Consider the following 22,605-nt stretch of genomic DNA (forward strand, 5'->3'; position numbering starts at 1 on the left):
TCTGGGGTCCCCTATGAATTGACCAGGAAAGGCTAAGCAAACAGCTGTGAGAATGGAATATTGCTCCTTGCTCCAGATTATTAAAATCAGCCCACAGTCATGGGCTTTCCCTCTCCTTGTTATGAAAATTGCGCAGGAGCCCATGCTGTTTTTTTATTTCATTCCTTATTTTACAGAGGAGGGACATAGCTGCGGCTGAATACAACTCCCATCATTGTAATTCTGGTCGCGCTGATCTCCCCTCCTCACATGTAAAGCGCCATGGAATAAATGTCGCTATAATAATAAATAATAATAATAATGAGAGTTGACTTCGTTAGCAGGCCGGTGCCAGGGAACAGTGAGAACTGTACTGCTTTTCCCAGGCACTGTACGTATCACATGGACATACGGACGGCACATGGATGTGAAATATAGAGACACACGGACAAATGGATGTCACATGGATGTCACATATGTACATACGGATGGCACACGGACACGGATCATGCATCTCACCAGCACTGTTTTTTCCTGTACAGGAATCACCAGGACATGTGAAGGAGGCCTTACACGGACAGCACGGATACTGCTTTTTCTAGTACCGGAAATATTAGCACATGTGAAAGGGGCCTAAAACACAGTATTGTGCAAAAAAACCTTCATGTGAAACTACTCAAAGAGCTGTATTCTGCTTGACAAATCTCCATGAAACTGTAAGTACACTAAACTGTCAGTGTAGGTAATTATATAGAGAAATACTTGGCATGATTTGCTGAGATATCTGCAATTTATGTTCATCAGTGTTGGGTGAGATTGAAAATTCTTTTTACTTATTTTGTTTGTATCCTGATCAGTAATCATAATTTTACTTTAGGAATTGGTCAACATCTGGTAGTTAGTCAGTTTGGAAAAGTTTAATTGTACTTTATTTTGGGAGAACTGTTTTTTTTCAACACCACATGTCCGTACTACTGCGCACCACTTGGTGGATAATTACACATTTCGGAACCATTAAACCAAGCTCTGTACTGATAATGTACATGAATGAAAAGCTGCAAAAATAGAGACCGGCAACCGTCATAATTTGGATTTTAGCTGCAGAAAGCTCCAAATATGGAATCAGTATATAATAAATTGACTATTCGAGTATATGCACATGTACCTTATAGATGCTGGCGTGCCCGATGACTTTTAGCTATAGTAAGACGTTTCAGGAAAACGCCGCCAACAGAATGGTCCAGTCACTTATTTTATCCGCCTTACAGCTTTCAAAGAATAAAGTGGTTAAAACAAGCTGAAAAAGACAAAAGATATGCATAGAAAGTCATTTTGACATTGCTGTGCATATATTCAATCTTTTTAACGTTCATTGAAAAGTTTTTCAGGCGGGTTCCTGTCAGAATAATTCTTTAAAAGAAGTTGTCTTTTTCAGGTGGATTAAACCTGGAAACCCCATTAAAAAGCCTGAAAAAAACATTGGAACCCGCTTAAGGGATTTTTAAAGCATGAAGCAGTTACAAGAAGTAATGTTAGTTCTTCAAGCAGATTCATTTGGAATATAATTAATTATAATAGAGCGTACAGAGAAGAAATGCTGCAAAATTGAGGGCAGAACCCCCACGGATGCCACTTCAGGAAAAAGACTGCCAAATTTTTCTGCAGCTGCTTCACCAAGGAAAACCTTGGTGGCTCAGATGTTAAATGAAGACATCTCCTGCACATACCCTTAGACCCGCTTCACATGTCTGATTGTTATGTACATGTACTATCTGATTTTTAAAAGATTATACATGGACTCGTTACAGTCTATGTGCTTTTTCACATGTCTATAATTTTGCAAACCATTAATACACACAAAACACAAAAACAAATTGCATCCTTGTACTGTCCGTCAACCTTCCTTTTTTTACGTATTAGAAAAATGAATCACACACAGATGGTAAAAATGTACACAAGTTCAAAAAATAATAAACAGTAGTTTCTTTTCCATACAAATGAAAAAAAACTGATGTGTGACTATGGTCTTGCAAGAAACATATTTAGAATTGAGAGTCCTCAGTGGTTGATACCTTTTAATGGCTAACTGAAAAGATGGTAACAAATTGTAAGCTTTCGAGACTACTCAGGTCTCTTCATCACCTGAGTGGTCTCGGGAGCTTGCAATTTGTTACCATCTTTTCTGTTAGCCATTAAAATGTATCAACCACTGAGGACTCTCAATTCTAAATATTTTTCTATCTAATTGCTAACACGGTACCAAGATATATATCTTTCCTGTGTCAATATGGTCTTGCAAAAATGTCATAAAATTCTAATTATATCCCAAAATAACAAGATTTTTTACTGTCTTTGTGCCAGACTATGTTTCTATGTTTGTTACAGAAATGTTTCTTCCCACACTTGAGCCATAATAAACATTCTGACGTCATTATCAGCGGAATACAGATTTTAACCGTCCCGATGTTACTTCTGAAATTGCTGCTTTTGTTAGCACTTCTATTCTGGAGAAACAAGTTCAAGTTAGTAAATGAACTCTCTGTTTATTGCGGTAATAATCTAGTAACAATATTATGTGAAGTCTGTAAAGGGTATAAGATACATTTGGAAATGTTCACCAATGTCAGCAATGCTAGATGTTTGCTGAGGTTAGGATTTGCATATATAATGCAGGCACACCAGTGAAAGGCAAGCTCTTAAGAGTATTGGGATACCAAGTGTGGTCTCTTAAGGCTACAGAAATAGTGTGCGTATAACAAGTTTTTATGTGTAAAGACAGTATTTCATTGTTGGCTTCCAGCTTCCATTTTAGCCGATATGTTTACTTAAGGACACGTTGAGTGCAGCCCGTAAGTTCTTGACCACATCACCTGCTCTATTTTTCTCCATGGCTATAAGTAGTCACAGCTGAACTTTAAGGGTAGAAGCAATAATGAAGGCAGGTTCCATCCAGTAAATTTTCAAGTCAGATATAAACACCTACCGGCCAATACAAAGATATGGCTGCCGTGTTCTCCTTGCTTGATAATATATTCTGCTTGAGCATATCTTCTCTCGTACATGCATTCTACTATGTCCCAGATTTGATGAGGATCTAAGTGCTTCAGAAATTGATTCTTGTTTAAGGCCTCCGTTATCAGTTTTTTCTCACTTGAAAAGAGCACAAAGGGACAAAGATTTAAAAAGATTACCAATTCAAAAATGTGTAAAAGACATACAGAGTATGAAAATCTTATCCTTGGTGTATAATCACAACAGTATTGAAAAATGCTAAAGCATAAGAGGAAAGGCATTGTGGCTGATACATCAAAGTGTTTACATCAGAATACTGGTGTCAAATACATTGAAGTCACTAATTTTTTTCTCAACAAAAATTATTTGGGTTTTTTGTTTTCAACCAAATTTGAAGTGTTCCTACAAAATGGCAGGAGATGGAAGGAGCTGTGTGTGGACAGGGTGTGGTTCTGCACATCTGTCAAGTTCAGCAAAAGTGCCAGTGTGACTGGAGTAACATATCTGGCAAAGTGCTCTCTATTGAGAAGGTGCATCAAATTAATTCAGCTGAGTAATTGTGGCACGCACCATGATGCGTGTTTTGGACCTCGTCCTTTGTCAGTGGATGACGAAGGATGAGGCCCCCCCAAGATTAGGCCTAATGATTTTTAAGTGGAAATCTGGCCTTCTAATTTTTCACTGAAACACAGTTTTATCATAAACTATTAGATTAGCTAATTGGGCCTCTTTGCTGCACCCCACTATTAAGCCTAACATTTTTTAAGTGGAAATCTATCCTTCAGATTTGTCTCTGAAACACAGTTTTATCACAAACTATTTGGATTAGCTACTTGGGCCTTCTGGCTGCACCCTAATATTAGGCCTAATGATTTTTAAGTGGAAATATGGCCTTCTGATTTGTCATTGAAGCATAGTTTTATCACAATCTAATTGGATTAGCTAACTGAGCCTCCAAGCTGCACCCCAATATTATGCCTAGGTATTTTTAAGTCGAAATCTGGCCTTCTGATTTGTCTCTGAAACACAGTTTTATCACAAACTATTTGGATTAGCTAATTGTGCCTCCTGGCTCCACCCTAACATTAGACCTAACGATTTTCAAGTGGAAATCTGGCTTTCTGATTTCTCACTGAAACACAGTTTTATCACAAACGATTTGGATTAGCTACTTGGGCCTCCTCCTTGCACCCCAATATTAGTTCTAATGATTTTTAAGCGGAAATGGGGAAAAAAAGTATTTAGTCAGCCACCAATTGTGAACGTTCTCCCACTTAAAAAGATGAGAGAGGCCTGTAATTGACATCATAGCTTAGACCACAACTGTGAGAGTCAAAATGAGAAAACAAATCCAGAAAATCACCTTGTCTGATTTGGCCAGATTAATTTAGCAAATTATGGTGGAAAATAAGTATATGGTCATTAACAAAAGTTCATCTCAATATTTTGTTATATGTCCTTTGTTGGCAAAGACAATGGTCAAACGTTTTCTGTAAGTCTTCACAAGGTTGGCACACACTGTTGCTGGTATGTTGGCTCATTCTTCCATGCAGATCTCCTCTAGAGCAGTGATGTTTTGGGCCTGTCGCTGGGCAACACGGACTTTCAACTCCCTCCAAAGGTTTTCTATGTGTTTGAGATCTGGAGACTGGCTAGGCCACTCTAGGACCTTCATATGCTTCTAACGAAGCCACTCATTCGTTGCCCTGGTGGTGTGCTTGGTATCATTATCATGCTGATAGACTCATCCATGTTTCATCTTCAATGCCCTTGCTGATGGAAGGAGGTTTGCACTCAAAATCTCACGATACATGGCCCCATTCATTCTTTCATGTACATGGATGAGTCGTCATGGTCCCTTTGCAGAGAAACAGCCCCAAAGCATGATGTTGCCACCTCCATGTTTCACAGTAGGTATGGTGTTCTTTGGATGCAACTCAGCATTCTGTCTCCTCAAAATACAATTAATTTTGTTTCTACCAAACAATTCCACTTTGGTTTCATCAGACCATATGACATTCTCCCAATACTCTTCTGGACAATCCAAATGCTCTCTAGCAAACTTCAGATGGGCCTGGACATGTACTGGCTTAAGCAGGGGGATACGTCTAGCATTGCAGGATCTGAGTCCCTGGTGGCGTAGCCTTTGTTATGGTGGTCCCAGCTCTATGCAGGTCATTCACTATGTCCTCCATGTGGTTCTGGGATTTTTGCTCACCATTCTTGTAATCATTTTGACCCCACGGGGTGAGATCTTGGTGAAGGGTCAGATCAAGGGAGATTATCAGTGGTCTTATATGTCTTCCATTTTCTTATTATTGCTCCCACAGTTGATTTCATCACACCAAGCTACTTGCCTGTTGCAGATTCAGTCTTCCCAGCCTGATGCAGGGCTACAATTTTGTTTCTGGTGTCCTTTGACTACTCTTTGGTCTTCGCCATAGTGGAGATTGGAGTGTGACTCTTTGAAGTTGTGGACCGGTGTCTTTTATACTGATAACAAAATCAAACAGGTGCCATTACTACAGGTAATGAGTAAAGGACAGAGGAGCCTCTTAAAGAAGAAGTTACAGGTCTGTGAGAGACAGAAATCTTCCATGTTTTTAGGTGACCAAATACTTATTTTACACCATAATTTGCAAAATAAATCTTGCCAAATCAGACAAGGTGATTTTCTGGATTTGTTTTCTTTTTTTGACTCTCATAGCTGTGGTCTACCTATGATGTCAATTACAGGCCTCTCTCATTTTATTAAGTGGGAGAACTTGAACAATTGGTGCCTGACTAAATACTTTTTCCCCACTGTATGTCCTTCTGATTTGTCTCTGAAACAGAGTTTTATCACAATCTATTTGGATTAGCAAATGGGGCCTCCTGAGACTGCCGCACAGTTTTTCTACTAAGATGCTAGAAGATTGATTTCACACAGAACAGGTTCCTTTTTGGTTAACTGACAAGTTCATTTGCAGCACTAGCAGGAGTAACTTCTCTGAACTGTGACACTGAGAAAATGGCGCCAGCAAAGCAAGATGTCTGCTTTTTATATGGACAGGAGCAGGAGGATTTCGGCAGCCAATCACAGAAGACCTTGCACCATGACTTTGTGGATGGTTTCTGTGCCCTGATCAGCTGCCGGAATCAACACACGTAAAGTTAAATGGAAAATACATACATTTGACTTGCAACTATTTAGCATATGATTAGTTTTGCAGGTTTTTCTCATGTCACTGCATTGTTACTGTTTTGCTCCTGATGGTGGAAAAATATTTTTCTTCCTGAATACTACAAAATACAGTACAACCTGTTCTCACATTCCCTAAGAACTCAGTGTTGATTCCCAAGTGAAAGGTCATTGGTTCTTTTCGAGGATCAGCCATGACAGTGATTTCCCAAGAAAAGAGAAACAGCATCATCCAACTTGATAGAGGTCTCTTGGCCAAGAAAATTGCCAAACTGCATCACATGAGTGCCATCACAGTTGGAAGAATACGAAATGAAGTCCGTCCATCCATTAAGAAGCCAAAAGGTGGACATCCAGGCAAAATATCGGAGTCAACAAAGTCAGCTCAACTCATCCCAAGGACTATCAGTTCTGGAGCAACAAACATGGTAGTGGAGGTGGCTCGTATGCTTCATAATAGTGAGATCACAGAAAATTCTGCAAGCACTATGTGATGCACATTACAGATGTCTGGAATGGTGGCCCGAAAAAAGGTGAAGAAGCCTCAACTTTGATATCATCATCAGAAGCACTGGTTCGAGTTTGCAAATAAGTGAAAAATGTGGACAGCAGAAGATTGGAAACAGGTGATTTGGAGCGATGACATGAAAGTCAATAGACTAGGCTCTTATAGGTGCAAATGGGTCTGAAAGAAACAAGGGACTAATAGATTGAGAAATTGAAAGACATGTCAAGTCTGGTGGATGAAGCCTGATGACATGGGGTTGTTTCACAGCCAAAGGCATTGGATACTTGACCAGGATTAATGGTGAACTTAATGCTGAGCTATATGCGAGTATAATACAAGATGAGTTACTTTGTACACTCAAGTACTATAGGTATGAAAAGGACAACATAGTGTTCCAACAGTGAAAAAAAGCATTAGTCGAGATTGGCGAAGAAATGGTTAAATGACAATGAAGAAGAGGTGCTGGAATAGTCCCCAGAGTCCCCAGACCTCAAACCAATCAAACACTTATGGGTAGAAATGAAGAAAAACTGTATACATATCCATGTGAGTCGACCAGTATGAACCAACTTTGGGAACATGTAGAAGAGACCAGAGATCACATTTTTTGTTAACAGATGTTTGACTCTGATCGAGAGCATGCCCAGAAAGATTCAGGCAGTGTTGAGTGCCAAAGGTGGATTGACAAAACATAAAAAAAAATTAAAATTAAAATGTAGAACTTTAGAAGCAAAACAGTAACAATGCAGTGACATGACAAGAATCTGCACAACTAATCATATGCTAAATAGTTGCTAGTCTCAGTGCTGAGATCTCATCTCCCAAGATCTTGGTGCCGAGATCTCCGTCTGCGCATGCGCGGCCCCCACCATTTTCCTGGAGTCCACCGCACAGGAAACCATGGAACTGTGGGGGCTCTGGCCTTTCAAAAAATGTTGGCAGACCCCCCGGCAGCACCGGAGACACCCCCAGCAGCGCCGGACACCGCCAGCAGCGCCAGACACCCGCAGCAGCACCGGACACCCTCAGCGGCATGCAGCACATCGGAACACCCCCTCATCACAGCCTGCGGCCTGCAAAATCACCCCACTCCTGCCTCCAGCAGCGACCCTGGGACCCCGCTTCACCCCAGCCACCACCCCGGTATGCAATAAGACGCATGGACTATAAGAAGCGCCACCCTTTTCTTAAAATTTTTTTTTTCCTATGTTTCTCCTCAAAATTTGGGGTGCATCTTATAATCTGGGGCATTTTACAATCTGAAAGATACGGTAACTTAATGTGTGTACATTACGGCAGCCAATCAGAGTGTAGAAACCATCCACAGCATCCAGACAAAAGGGCTTCTGTCTCTTCTGCCTTTCCATATAAAAAAGCAGACATGCTGTTTTTGTGCCATTTTGTCAGTGTAACAGCTCAGAGAAGCTGCTCCTGCAAGTTGTCATATAGATTGATAGGATCCTGTGTGAAAAATACCTTCGAGCAAGTAAATAGTTTGTGCTAATAGTGTTGTACAGACAGGATTCGACATTTCCTAATCAAAATCATTTGGGCTAATACTGTGTTGCAGCCATGAGGTGACATTTCCCAATCAAAATCATTCGGGCTAACCCCGGCCCCTGCAATTTCCCTCAGACTAGGGAAATCCTGACTGACCCTCTACCTGGAGTTTACACTGATGGTGTGCATGTCCAGGCCTCGAACCTCACCCTGTCTCCTGTTTCAACCCTAGGCTGAAACCTTGGCCCACCACCCAGTGAAGAGGTAATACACCAATACCCACAGGTAGCACAGACAAGGATAAAGGAAAATATACACCACGCTGCAGTCACTCAGGAATACACTATAAATGTGCAGGGCAAAATAAATACAAATATAGGAAGGAGTAAATAAGACTAAGGAAAATACACCACCAGCAACGAATCTCCAACAACCAGCTCTCCACTCCAGACCGAGTTAACAACGCACAAGACAGAAGCTATAATCGGCGACGCCCAATGATCAGGAGAACTATTTAAAGGCAATGGGCATGGCCCAGCTTTCAATCCGAGGATCAGGTAAATTAACCCCGGAACAGCTAGATAAAATCTAGCCGATGCCAATGAGCAAATAGTGGTCAAAAGCGGAATTACCGCTGTCTGTCGAATGACCTGGTCTGAACAGCGTCCGACATGACACTAGGCCCCATTTAATAACCAAAATAATTTTGGCTAATATTGGGATGCAGGCACCAGGCCTCATTTCATAATCAAAATCTCTTGGGCTAATGCTCTGGTGCAGGCACCACACCTCATTTCTTAATCACGATGGTTTGGGCTAATACGCTGGTGCAGGCACCAAGCCTCATTTTCTAATCAAAATTATTTGGGCTCATACTCTGGCACAAGCACCAGTCCACATTATATGATGTAAATCCTTTGTGTTAATACTCTAGTGCAGGCAACAGACCTAATTTAATAATAAAAGTCATTTGGGCTAATACTGTGGTGCAGGCACCAGGCATCATTTCCAAATCAAAATTGTTTGGGCTAATACACTGTTGCTGGCATCAGGCCTCATTTCATAATCAAAATGGTTTTGGCAAGTACTCTGATGAAGGCACCATGCCTCATTTCATAATCACAATCATTTGGGCTAATGCTGTGGTGCAGGCACCATGCCCCATTTCATAATTAAAATAGTTTGAGCTAATACTCTGCTGCAGGCATCAGCCCACATTTCATAATATAAATCCTATGTGTTAATACTGTGGTGCAAGCACTGGGCTGTATTTCATAGTGAAAATTGTTCTTGTCTAATACTCTGGTGCAGGCACCACACCTCATTTCATTTTCAAACTGGTTTTGGTTAATATGCTGGTGCATGCACCAAGCCTCATTTCATAATCAGAATGGTTTTGGCTAATACTCTGGTGTAGACACCATGACTCATTTAATGATCAAAAACTTTGGGGATAATACTCTGGTACAGGCATCAGGCCTCATTTAATGATCAAAATGGTTTTGGCTAATACTCTGGTGTATACACCATGCCTCATTTCATAATCAAAATCTTTTGGGCTAATACTCTGGTACATGCACCACACCACATTCCATAATGTAAATCCTATGTGCTAATACTGTGGTGCAGGAACCAGACCTAATTGTCATTTTTAGGACATGGTTAATGTCCTGTTCTCTCAGGGTTAATGTTGTTGGCCTCTCTTTCAAGATGGGAGGGGTATTTATATGCACTCCTAGCTAAGTTTCTCTGTCAGATATGCATTCTGTTTTAGTCTGTGTGCTTGACCCCTGAAGTGTGTGTCCGGTTTGCCTCTGAAGTGTGTGTCTGGCTTGCATTGTGTTTATCAAGCTCTCTGTGCATTACTCTGTTTGCTATTCTGGATTTCTGACCTCTGGCTTTGCTTATGACAATCCCCTGTCTCTCCCTTTGGCACCTCGTTATCTCCTGGCTCCGATCTTTGTTTGTTTGGTACTCTCTAGTGTTTATCCCTTCTCTGTTCCCCAGTGTCTGGCTCCGCCCTCTGACCTCCTCCCACTCTGTCACATGTCTAAGGTCCTGTTCATGGTTGCCAGGTTAGTACCTGGCATTTAGCTAAGCTCCTTTGCTGCTGTGTGCAGTTCTCCCCACAGCATTAATGCCCAGGAACTGTGACACTAATTTAATAATCAAAATCTTTTGGGCTAATATGCTGGTGCAGGCACTAAGCCTCATTTCATAATCAAAATGGTTTAAGCTAATACTCTTGTGAGGCACAGGGCCTCATTTCCAAATCAAAATTGTTTGGTCTAATTCACTGGTGTAGACATAGACACCATGCCTCATTTCATAATCAAAATCTTTTGGGCTAAAACTGTGGTGCAGGCACCATGCCTCATTTTATAATCAAAATGGTTTTGGCAAATACTCTGATGCAGACACCATGCTCCATTTCATAATCAAAATCGTTTGGGCTAATACTCTGGTGCAGGCTCCATGCCTCATTTCATAATGAAAATGGTTTTAGCAAATTCTCAGGTGCAGGTACCAGACCACATTTTGTAATATAAATCATGTGCTAATTCGCTGGTACAAGCACCAGGCTTCATTTTATAATGAAAATGGTTTTGGCTAATACTTCCATGACTCATACAGTCCCATGACTCATTTCATAATTAAAATGGTTTGGGTTAATATGCTGGTGCAGGCACCAAGCCTTCAGCTTCTCTCCTAGCTCCCTGTAATCATTCCTAAGGACCTTCCACCTCCCTCTAACCTTGTCATTGGTATCGATGTGTACCATGACTGCTGAGTTTTCCCCAGCCCCACCCAGCAATCTGTCTATCCGATCGGCAATATGTTGAACCCGATTGCGTGGCAGATAACACACTGTTCGGCATTCACGGACTTGGCGGCAGATGACCCTATCTGTCCTCCTAATTTTAGAGTCCCCTACCACCAACATCTGTCTGGCCACTGCATTCCTAATATCAGCCAAACAGGCATGTTTACTAGGTTGTGATAGATCAAGACTGGGCTCCCTGGCACTTCCCCCTACCCCTTCTTGTAACATTTACATAGCTGTGTACTTCTTTGTCCTGATCTTCCCCACCTTCACCCTCCTTCATATCTTCATTGCCTCAGCCAGCGCAAGCTGAGTGAGCTCTAAACTCCTCTGCAAGTTTGCATTGCTCCTCAGGGTAGCAAGCTGCACATTTAGATCCATTACCTGAGCTTCCAAACATGTAAATCGCTGGCATCAAGTGCAGACATATTCACCCTCAAACAGATGTTCAAGGCATGCATACATCTCACAAGATGCACACCTTGTGACATTATCCATGGAGCACATATTCAATGGGGATAAACTGTACAGATAAAAGCAGAAAAAAAATATGGAAGCTAGTAAGAAAAAACAACACCAAATTATGCTACTGTGTTAAACTATGATATTGCTTTTAACTATGGACTTATCTGCAGCCTCGAACTTACTGACAGCTCTCTCTCTGCTCAGCAGCCCTCGCTTAGAGTGTTTGGAACTTGTAGCCCCCCCCCCCCCCAGCAGCACAGCACAGCACAGCACAGCACAGGTGCTCCTGCTAGAAGATTCTGGAACTGCTAGAAGGTTCTGGAATTACTGTCAATTTGTCTACTGCCTTCCATCCACAATCCAATGGCCAGACTGACAGAACTAACCAAATTCTCAATCAATATGTGCTCTTTTTTTTCTTACCTACATGATGACTGGGTGGACAATTTACCAACAACAGATTTTGCCTATAATATCTCAAAACACAGTTCTACATCCAAAAGTAAATTTTTTGCTTACTATGACTTCCATCCAGTATTTATTCCTAATCTTCCATTCAATACTTTGGTTCCTGCTGTTACAAACACACTTAACGAGTTGCAAAAATCTCATAAAGAACTAATTGAGATGTTACAAAAGGCCCAAGAAGATTACAAAGAAACAGGAGATAAACATCGCAAAGCCCCTCCATCTTTCAGGTCGGTGACAAGGTTTGGCTTTCTACAAAAAATCTGAAGACGACCACACCGTCTTCTAAATTAGGTCAACTATAGATTAAATTAACGAACCTTTTTAAATTTCTGCACAAATTAACCCAGTTGCTTTCCGGTTAAAACGTCATAGCAGTCTGAAAATTCACCCTTAGTGCTCAAAGCATTCAGTCAGAACCCATTTCCAGGAAGAACTCAGCCACCTCCTCAATCAGTGAAAAATCCATGGTGAAGAAGAGAACATTGTGAATAAAATTCTGGACTCCAGAAGATTAAGAGGAAGATTACAGTATTTGGTGCAATGGAGGGGTTACGGACCAGAAGATAATTCATGGGAGCCAGAACACAACGTCCATGCACCCAAGCTTACAAAAGCCTTTCATGAGAGACATGCAGAGAAGCTAGCACCTGAGATGTCCACAGGCCACCCTGGAAGGAGGGGAGTACTGTCAGGATTCAAACCCAGGAGCTCTTGTGCATCAGTCGGCAGCTCTTCCCTCTGAGCTATTCATCTCGCTGGACAGTTCCTTGCATACCCAGATACTAGCATATGTGTTGTTTCTGATTGTCTTCACCCTGAGTTCCTGATTGTCTCCACACTGAGTTCCTGATTGGCAGTGAAGCGATGGCCGGGGGACCACCACGGTGCAGGAAGACTACTGTACACAAGATGAGGTGCAAACAACAAAGGGTAGATTTATTGGAAGGCAAGGAACGAAGTGAATGAAGAAGATGCAAACAGGGGTAAACAATACAATTTACAAGAGTTATAAACGTTATCTTTCCCGTAAAATAGCACGGTACTCCAACTATTACAGACTCAAAATATATCTAACCAGCAAAAGTAAAACAATAAACAAGTGATGATGCTACTCTACGTATAACCTCCCTGGCCTTTACTAAGCAGGCCACACGGCTCCCGTGTACTGACTATTGAAGCCTACACTAGGCCCTAACAGGTGCACCAAACAGGAACAGACTCACGGTGATGTTGGAGAATCAGCTCCAGTCCCAGGGGGGCCCCCAGCAGTCTAATATGGTGGTGCGCACGGCTTTCTGTCAGCTCTGTGAAACTTGGTCTTCTCCTTGCTTCTGGATCCTAGGGATGCTCCTGGTAACTGTAAACCCCTTCCTCTATATCTTCGTGTCTCTCTTGCAGCTATGTCAGGACACAGTTCTCTCTTTCAGCTTTCAGCACAAAAAGTCCTCTCTGCAGCAGCCTCAGTTCACACACGCTGCTACAGCTCCACACCTGCACTCTGCCAGACTAGTTCATCACACCGACTATTGCAGGGGAAAAGCAGAACATTCCATCACGCCAGACAAGGGGGTGCAGCCTCTTAAAGTGACAGCGTGTTCCTTTCTGTCCATAACAGCACCACCCTCTTACAGCAGCACCATGTAATCTCCTGATTGAACACCCTACTTAAACCTGGCATTTCACTTCATCTTTATGACATTATTAAGCACCCTGCTCCTGTGTACAGACCCCTGGCTATTCCTGACTACGCACCCTACTGATCCTTTAACTATACTGCTGCTCCTGTGTACCAACCATTGGCTATACCTGACTATGCAACCTGCTGATGCTTTAGCTATACTGCTGCTCATGTGTACCGACCCCTGGCTATTCCTGACTGCGCAACATGCTGATCCTTTAACTATACTGCTATTCCTATGTACCGACCACTGGCTATTCCTGACTATGCTACCTGCTGGTGCTGCCCCTAGTGGTTGCAATAACATTACTCCAACCTAGGTCAGTCCATAGCAAACTGTTTGGGTAAGAATACAAGGAGAGAAGAACAGATAGGACATTATTGTAGGTGTTTACTATGGGCCACCTGGACAGACTGAAGATATGGATGAATTATTATTATTATTCAGATGTCTGTTCATAAAAAAGTATGACATAGTGATAATGAGAGATTATAACTATTCAGATATTTGTTGGGAATATCTCTCAGGGAAAAGTAATGGGTCTAGAAGATTCTGACCTTCTCTTGCTGACAACTTAATCCTATTCTTCAAAAGGTAGAAGAGAGAACAAGAGGATCTGCAATCTTGTACCTAATTTTTACCAACAGTGAGAAAATTGTTGAGGAAGTAAAGGTGGCTGGGAATTTAGGAGGCAGCAATCATGCTATCCTCAAATTTTTGATTACAAGAGGAGGAATACCAGCGAGGACTCAGTTTAAAGTTAGAGGGAAGGGAAAGGTCCAAAAGCTGGATGTTCTAAAGGACAGAAATGCCCAAGAAGGATGGGAGATTCTGCTAAATGAAATTCTCTCTGCACATTCGGTAATAATCCCGAAAAGAAGAAAGAATTTGAAGCATTTAAAGAGGCCAGGATGGATGAACACAGAACTTAATAACTTGTCAAAAAGGAAAAAAGAAATGCATATTAAATTGATAGAGGGGGGTATATCTAAAGAAGAATAAATTGCTGTCTGCAGGGAATGCAGAGAAAGCATTAGAAGACCTAAGCCAGTATTGAAGTCAGGCTTGCAAGGGAGACCAAAAGCAGTAAAAAAAGATTTTGGAGGTATGTTAAAATCAAAAGTAAAGTCAAAGATGCTATAGGATTTTTACAAGATGAAAAGGGTGAAGTGGTCAAAAATGATGTTGGGAAGGTCGAACTTTTAAATTCCTATTTTGCATCTGTGTTCTCTAAGAATGCAATTGTAACATCAACTGATCTTTGCGATGTCATTGAAGGAATAATAGAATCCATGCCATCTATAAACAGTGAGATGGTGATGGAATACTTAGCTAATTTAATGGGAATCTGTCACCCCAAAATTTGCCTATAAGCTAAAACCACCGTCATCAGGGGCTTATCTACAGAATTCTGTAATGCTGTAGATAAGCCCTTGATGTAACCTGAAAGAGAAGAAAAACAAGTTAGATTATACTCACCAGGGTGGTCCGGTGCGGTCAAGTCCGATGGCGTCGCGGTCTGTTCCAGTGCCTTCTGTCTTCATACGAGGACGTCCTCTTCTTTTCTTCCTGCTGCAGCTCCTGCACAGGTGTACTTTATCTTCCCTGTTGAGGGCAGAGCAAAGTACTGGAGTGCGCAGGTGCTGGGAAAGGTCAGAGAGGCCCGGCGCCTGTGCAGGTGCCATGACAGGAAGCGAGGAAGAGGACATCATTGCATGAAGATGGGAGGTGCTGGACCCAGACCGCGACGCCCATCGGACCGGACTGAACCGGGACCACCCCTGGGTGAGTATAATATAACCTGTTTTTCTTATCTTTCAGGTTACATTGGGGGCTTATCTACAGCATTACAGAATTTTGTAGATAAGTCCCTGATGCCGGTGACATTAGCTTATAAGCAAATTTTGGGGTGACAGATTCCCTTTAATTGAAATCTGCCGGTCTTGATGAATTACCATATTTTTCAGACTTTAAGATGCACTTTTTTCCCAAATTTTTTTTGGGGAAAATGGGGGGGTGTCTTATAGTCGGAATGTACTTACAGATAGCGTGGTGGCAGCAAGAGTCAGACGATTCTTCTGGTGGTCAGACACTAAAGGGAAATGATCTCGCTCCTATCCCAGCCTGGTGTGGCTGGTGCAGCAAATTTGGTAGTGCGCGGTGGTGTGGGGGGCTTTGGCAACATTTTGTGAAAAATACGGTACATCATAGAGTCCTGAAAGAGATAGCAGAGGAAATTGCAGAACCACTAGAGAGAATCTTTGAAAAATTATGGAGAACAGAAGTCCCAGAAGATTAGAGAAGAGAAAATGTCCCTATCTTCATAAAAGGAAAGAAGATGGAGCCAGGAAATTCTAAGACAGTGAGCCTTACTTCTATACAAGGAAAGATCCTTGAACAAATTATTAGACAACATGCATGTAAGTACTTGGATAAAAATACAGTAATTAACCAGAGACATTATAGGCTTGTAGCAAATAAGTCATGCCAGACTAATCTAATTTCCTTCTATGATGGAATCACTGGCTGGGTGGAATAGAGAAATTTGGTAGATATAGTATATCTCGACTTCAGTAACACATTTGATAAAGTATCTCATACAATTCTTATTTAAAAAATGACCAAGTATGGGATTGACAAGGCTGGTGGATTCATAACTTGCTCCACTCCATGATCATACTCAAAGTGTGGTAATAAATGGTTACATATCCAACTGGAAGAGTAATTCAAGTGGGGTACCACAAGGCTTAGTCCTCACCCCAGCTTTATTCAACACTTTTATAAATGAGCTAGATAAGGGAACTGAAAGGTAAACTGATCAAATTTTCAGACAATGCAAAACTAGGAGGTATTGCTAACACCAGAGAAGACAGAGAAAGGATTCAGAAGGATCTAGATAAGATTGAACCATGGGAAGCAACTAATAAAATCATATTTAACATGGAGAAATACAAGATTCTACATCTGCGAAAGAAAAATTTAAATTATGTCTACAGAATGGCATGAATAGAACTAAGCAACAGCAATGTGTAAAAAGACTTGTGTATACTAATAGATCACAGACTGGATGAGTCAACAGTGGGATGCAGCAGCAGAAAATGCAAACACAGTTCTAGGATGTATTAAGAGAAGCATAGGGTCTAGATCATGTGACGTTATTATCCCCCTCTACTCCTCCTTGGCCAGGCTGCATCTGAAATACTGTGTCTAGTTCTGGGCACCACATTTTAAAAAAGACATTAAAAAACTGGAGCAAGTTCAGAGAAGAGCTAGCAGGATGTGAGCAGACTGAAAAGAATATCATACGAGGAACGGTTAAAGAATCTGGGAATGTTTAGCTTTCAAAAATGAAGGCTAAAAGGAGATTAATAGCTATCTACAAATATCTGAAGGGAAGTTACAGTATGGAGGAATCATCCTTAGTCTCATTTGCACATGGAAAACACGAGAAGTCCCCGGTAGAAGCATTATGTGAAACGACGCTCGTCGGGCATGAAGGGAAGACACCAGCCCCACATTGCCACTGAACTTTGCACCATTCTCCTTTCAGGTACAAATAATTACTTTATATACATGCTAAATACTTGTGCAACTATGCCGCTACACGGAGTGTTTATGCAAATGTGAATTTTTTGTGCAACATTGGAGGAAACTTCTTTTCAAAGGTGATTGTATTATCGGTATCAACCACACTGCTTGAGATTATTATTTAGATGTACTTTTACCCCAATTTGGAATATTTTTATCCACTGGGGTTCCTAATACTGTCTTACATTTCCTGCAGTGTCTTTGTAATACCTTTACCATATTTCTTCTATTTTTCCTCACTTAATCTTCCCTATTTTACCCAATTGGGTGCTTCTTTCCCTTCCCCGTTGTAGGCCATTTTGCTTTGTCTTTTTAATGTTTTTTTTTTTATATAAATTAATGTTATTTAATAAAGATATTCATTTTTAAACGCAGCTAAAAATCACTTCTTGTCTTTATGTTGCCCATCCATAATAGATTATGCTTATTTATGATTTTTGAAGTGTTAAAAGCCCTAACATCTAGGACTATGGTAATAAAATAGGGAGGGAGCAGAGGACAGTGGCGGGGTGTCAGCAAGCTCCAGCCACAGTGAGTCTAGATGTCCTGAAATCCCTCTAACAACAGGCTTCCCTCTCAAACAAGTAACACTTGGGAAAAATGGGAGCTGAGCCGAACTCAAATGGAGTATGGGAGAATAAGGATAAGTTGTGTTTATTGAGGTCCATGTTCCTAGTGAAGGCACAAGTAACAAATGACCCCACTCCTTAAAAAGTCACATGTGTATCATGGTAAATGCTTTCTGGATCGCTCCTGGTTTCAGTTACGCAGCCGCGAAACACGTGCAGTCCTGCCTCATCTGTGCACAACACAATCCAGGTAAAACAGTAAAAGTCCCTAAGAAAGCAACACCAAGGCCTCTCTACCTGTTTTAGAGACTGCAGTTTGACTACATACAGCTACCCATCATAGGAGTGTATGAATATGTCCTGGTATGTGTAGATCTCTTCTTTGGTGGGCGGACGCCTATCGGGTAAAATGTTCTAAAGCTAAAACAAGTGCAGAGAAACTGATGAAAGAACTAATCTGCAGATTCAGTGTCCCAGAAACCATAGAAAGTGACAGTACACACTTCACTGGAGAAAAAAGAAGGAAATTATGCATTCCATACCCAGTATCATCCACAAAGCAGTGGGAAAGAAGAGAAGTTAAATCGGACACCTAAACTTAAAATTCAAAAGGCCTTGGTGGACACAGGAAAGAGCTTGGTAGAGTGCTTGTCTCTTGTCAGTCAGACACTCTCCAAATAGAAAGACAGGCTTGTCTCCTTTTGAAGTCCTGTTTGGTAGTGCTCCAAAGACAGGTCTGTACTTCCCACAGGTGCTACATATGCAATTCGTTACTATGACAGCCCATGGCCAGGCCTTGCAGAAAATACTTAATGTGGTGCATAAACATATGTTTTCATCCATTCAAGACCCTAATGCAAGTGCGAGTGTAGATGTGCATCAGCTGAATCCAGGTGAATGGGTGGTCATACACAGGCAAGTGAGAAGGAGCCTAGAGCCACGGTTTGATGACCCATTCCAAATCCAGCTGACCACATCCATCTCAGTAAAACTTGAGGGAAAGCCCACCTGGATTCACACCAGTCACTGCAAAAAAGGTCACTTCACTGGCAGAATGATTGTTCTACTAATCATCTTGCTGGTAGTAGCAGAGCTACAAAGACCCTGAGCAAACTTTTAAATTTGGACTGGAACAACAAACTTATTCAACATGTTTTGGGGGAATACATGGTGGGGGACTACATTCTCCTTTTTAAATGAAGCCAACTGGTTTAAGGGCCTAGCGGATTGTATTTCTTACATTGTACAGACTTGCATGCAGATTTCATTGTTTTCTTTAATGCTCTATGTAGCCGTAGAAGCACTGATATACAGTATGTATTACCCAAGCTATTGAATAGTGTATGTGTCAAGTGATCAAGTGCTGAACCATCCATAATGTATTGTACACCCCAGATAACCACTACTGATGGGGAACTGGGTGTCCAAACTGAGGGTGGATGGACGAAGCAGATAGGAAGCCACCATGGGTATTAGACCAACTAACCCTGTCTGTAAATTGTATAAGAAGAAACATACACATAAGAAAAAACAGGATTGTTTTGCTCACAAGTGTGCATTCTTTTCTTCAAGTTTTTGTTATTTTGTAGGGCCTAATCTCTTAATTCAACCTTTCTGATGATCCGGTAATCTGACTTTGGGTCAGAACAAAAACAACTACAACAGTATCTAAACATCCTCCAAGAGTAAATTCTCCCAACGATCCAGGAGCTATTTGGTGATGAACATTGCATTTTCTATCACTATGGCACACCATGTCACAAGGCAAAAGTGCTAACAAAGTGATTTGGTGAGCAAAATACTTGAATTTTGGATCCATGGCAAGGAAACTCGTCAGAGGTCAATATCATTGAGGACTTGTGGTCACTAGTGATGAGCGAGTATACTCGTTACTTGGGTTTCCCCAAGCATGCTCGGGGAAACCCGAGTAACGAGTATACTCGCTCATCACTAGTGGTCACTCCTCAAAAAGTGGGAGGACAAACAGAAACACAGAAATTGGGATAAACTTGAACCACTGATTAAACAAGAATGGGTTCTCATCAGTCAGGATTAGGGTTGAGCGAAACGGGTCGATCATTTTCAAAAGTCGCCGACTTTTGGCTAAGTCGGCGTCTCATGAAACCCGATCCGACCCCTGTGCTTGTCGGCCATGCGGTACGCGACTTTCGCGCCAAAGTCGCGTTTCAATGACGCGAAAAGCGCCATTTCTCAGCCAATGAAGGTGAACGCAGAGTGTGGGCAGCGTGATGACATAGATCCTGGTCCCCACCATCTTAGAGAAGGGCATTGCAGTGATTGGCTTGCTGTCTGCGGCGTCACAGGGGCTATAAAGGGGCGTTCCCGCCGACCGCCATCTTACTGCTGCTGATCTGAGCTTAGGGACAGGTTGCTGCCGCTTCATCAGAAGCAGGGAGAGCGTTAGGCAGGGTCCACTAACCACCAAACCGCTTGTGCTGCAGCGATTTCCACTGTCCAACACCACCTTCGGTGTGCAGGAACAGTGGAAGCTATTTTTTTTTTTTTTTCCCCTCAGCGCTGTAGCTCATTGGGCTGCCCTAGAAGGCTCCGTGATAGCTGTATTGCTGTGTGTACGCCACTGTGGAAACCAACTGCTTTTTTCAAAGCACATATCCTCTTGTTCCTTCCTTTCTGCACAGCTATCTTTTTTGTTTGTCCACACTTTTTATTTAATTTGTGCATCAGTCCACTCCTATTGCTGCCTGCCATACCTGGCTTACATTACTGCAGGGAGATAGTAATTGTAGGACAGTTTTTTTTTTTTTTTTTTTTTTTTTTTGTGGGAGATTAAGATTGGCATTTCTGCTACAGTGCCATCCCTGTGTGTGCCATCTCTCACTGAGTGGGCCATAGAAAGCCTATTTATTTTTTCCGTGATTTGTGTTCTAAAATCTACCTCAACACAGAAACACTACATCAATCAGTGGGAGAAAAATATTGGCCTCAGTCAGGGCTTGTGTGCCACTGCTGTGTGTGCGCTATCTCTCATTCAGTGGGCTATAGCAAGCCTATATTTTTTTTTTTTTTTTTTTTTTAATATTATTTGGTTTCAAAAGTCTCCCTGAAAAAAAAAAAAAACCTAAAAAAACAGTGGGAGAGTAATATTGCCCTTTCAGCTTGTGTGCCAGTCTTGACTCCTGGGTGTGCCACCTCTCTCCCTCTCATTCAGTGGGCCATAGAAAGCCTATTTATTTTTTTTTTTAAATATTATTGGGTTTCTAAAGTCTCCCTGAAAAAAACAAAAAATACATAAAAAAACAGTGGGAGAGTAATATTGCCCTTTCAGCTTGTGTGCCAGTCTTGACTCCTGGGTGTGCCACCTCTCTCCCTCTCATTCAGTGGGCCATAGAAAGCCTTTTTTTTTTTTGGTTTTTTTAATATTATTTGGTTTCTAAAGTCTCCCTGAAAAAAACAAAAAAAACATAAAAAACAGTGGGAGAGTAATATTGCCCTTTCAGCTTGTGCGCCAGTCTTGACTCCTGGTTGTGCCACCTCTCTCTCTCTAATTGTGGGCCATAGAAAGCCTTTTTTTTTTTTTAAAATATTATTGGGTTTCTAAAGTCTCCCTGAAAAAACAAAAAATACATAAAAAAACAGTGGGAGAGTAATATTGCCCTTTCAGCTTGTGTGCCAGTCTTGACTCCTGGGTGTGCCACCTCTCTCCCTTTCATTCAGTGGGCCATAGAAAGCCTATTTATTTTTTCCGTGATGTGTGTTCTAAATTCTACCTCAACACAAAAACACTACATCAATCAGTGGGAGAAAAATATTGGCCTCAGTCAGGGCTTGTGTGCCACTGCTGTGTGTGCTATCTCTCATTCAGTGGGCTATAGCAAGCCTATTTTTTTTTTTTTTTTTTTTTTTTTAATATTATTTGGTTTCTAAAGTCTCCCTGAAAAAAAAAAAAAACCTAAAAAAACAGTGGGAGAGTAATATTGCCCTTTCAGCTTGTGTGCCAGTCTTGACTCCTGGGTGTGCCACCTCTCTCCCTCTCATTCAGTGGGCCATAGAAAGCCTATTTATTTTTTTTTTTAAATATTATTGGGTTTCTAAAGTCTCCCTGAAAAAACAAAAAATACATAAAAAAACAGTGGGAGAGTAATATTGCCCTTTCAGCTTGTGTGCCAGTCTTGACTCCTGGGTGTGCCACCTCTCTCCCTTTCATTCAGTGGGCCATAGAAAGCCTATTTTTTTTTTTTTTAATATTATTTGGTTTCTAATTCTCCCTGAAAAAAAAAAAAAAACCTAAAAAAACAGTGGGAGAGTAATATTGCCCTTTCAGCTTGTGTGCCAGTCTTGACTCCTGGGTGTGCCACCTCTCTCCCTCTCATTCAGTGGGCCATAGAAAGCCTATTTATTTTTTTTTTTAAATATTATTGGGTTTCTAAAGTCTCCCTGAAAAAAACAAAAAATACATAAAAAAACAGTGGGAGAGTAATATTGCCCTTTCAGCTTGTGTGCCAGTCTTGACTCCTGGGTGTGCCACCTCTCTCCCTTTCATTCAGTGGGCCATAGAAAGCCTATTTATTTTTTTTTTTAAATATTATTGGGTTTCTAAAGTCTCCCTGAAAAAAAAAAAAAAACCTAAAAAAACAGTGGGAGAGTAATATTGCCCTTTCAGCTTGTGTGCCAGTCTTGACTCCTGGGTGTGTCACCTCTCTCCCTCTCATTCAGTGGGCCATAGAAAGCCTATTTATTTTTTTTTTTAAATATTATTGGGTTTCTAAAGTCTCCCTGAAAAAACAAAAAATACATAAAAAAACAGTGGGAGAGTAATATTGCCCTTTCAGCTTGTGTGCCAGTCTTGA

The 22,605-nt window shown here is 41.4% G+C and overlaps 1 protein-coding gene across 1 annotated transcript in view; it reads right to left on the reverse strand.

Moving 5' to 3' along the window:
- PRKG2 (protein kinase cGMP-dependent 2) overlaps positions 1–22,605 on the reverse strand; it is a 144,822-nt gene that overhangs the window by 105,651 nt on the left and 16,566 nt on the right. Inside the window, exon 2 of the mRNA XM_077274603.1 lies at positions 2,963–3,129. Coding sequence (XP_077130718.1) covers positions 2,963–3,129 — 167 coding nt within the window. The remainder of the gene's footprint in view (positions 1–2,962; positions 3,130–22,605) is intronic.

This window comes from Ranitomeya variabilis, chromosome 1 (genome assembly GCF_051348905.1).
Source record: "Ranitomeya variabilis isolate aRanVar5 chromosome 1, aRanVar5.hap1, whole genome shotgun sequence".
Taxonomy (NCBI): Eukaryota; Metazoa; Chordata; class Amphibia; order Anura; family Dendrobatidae; genus Ranitomeya; species Ranitomeya variabilis.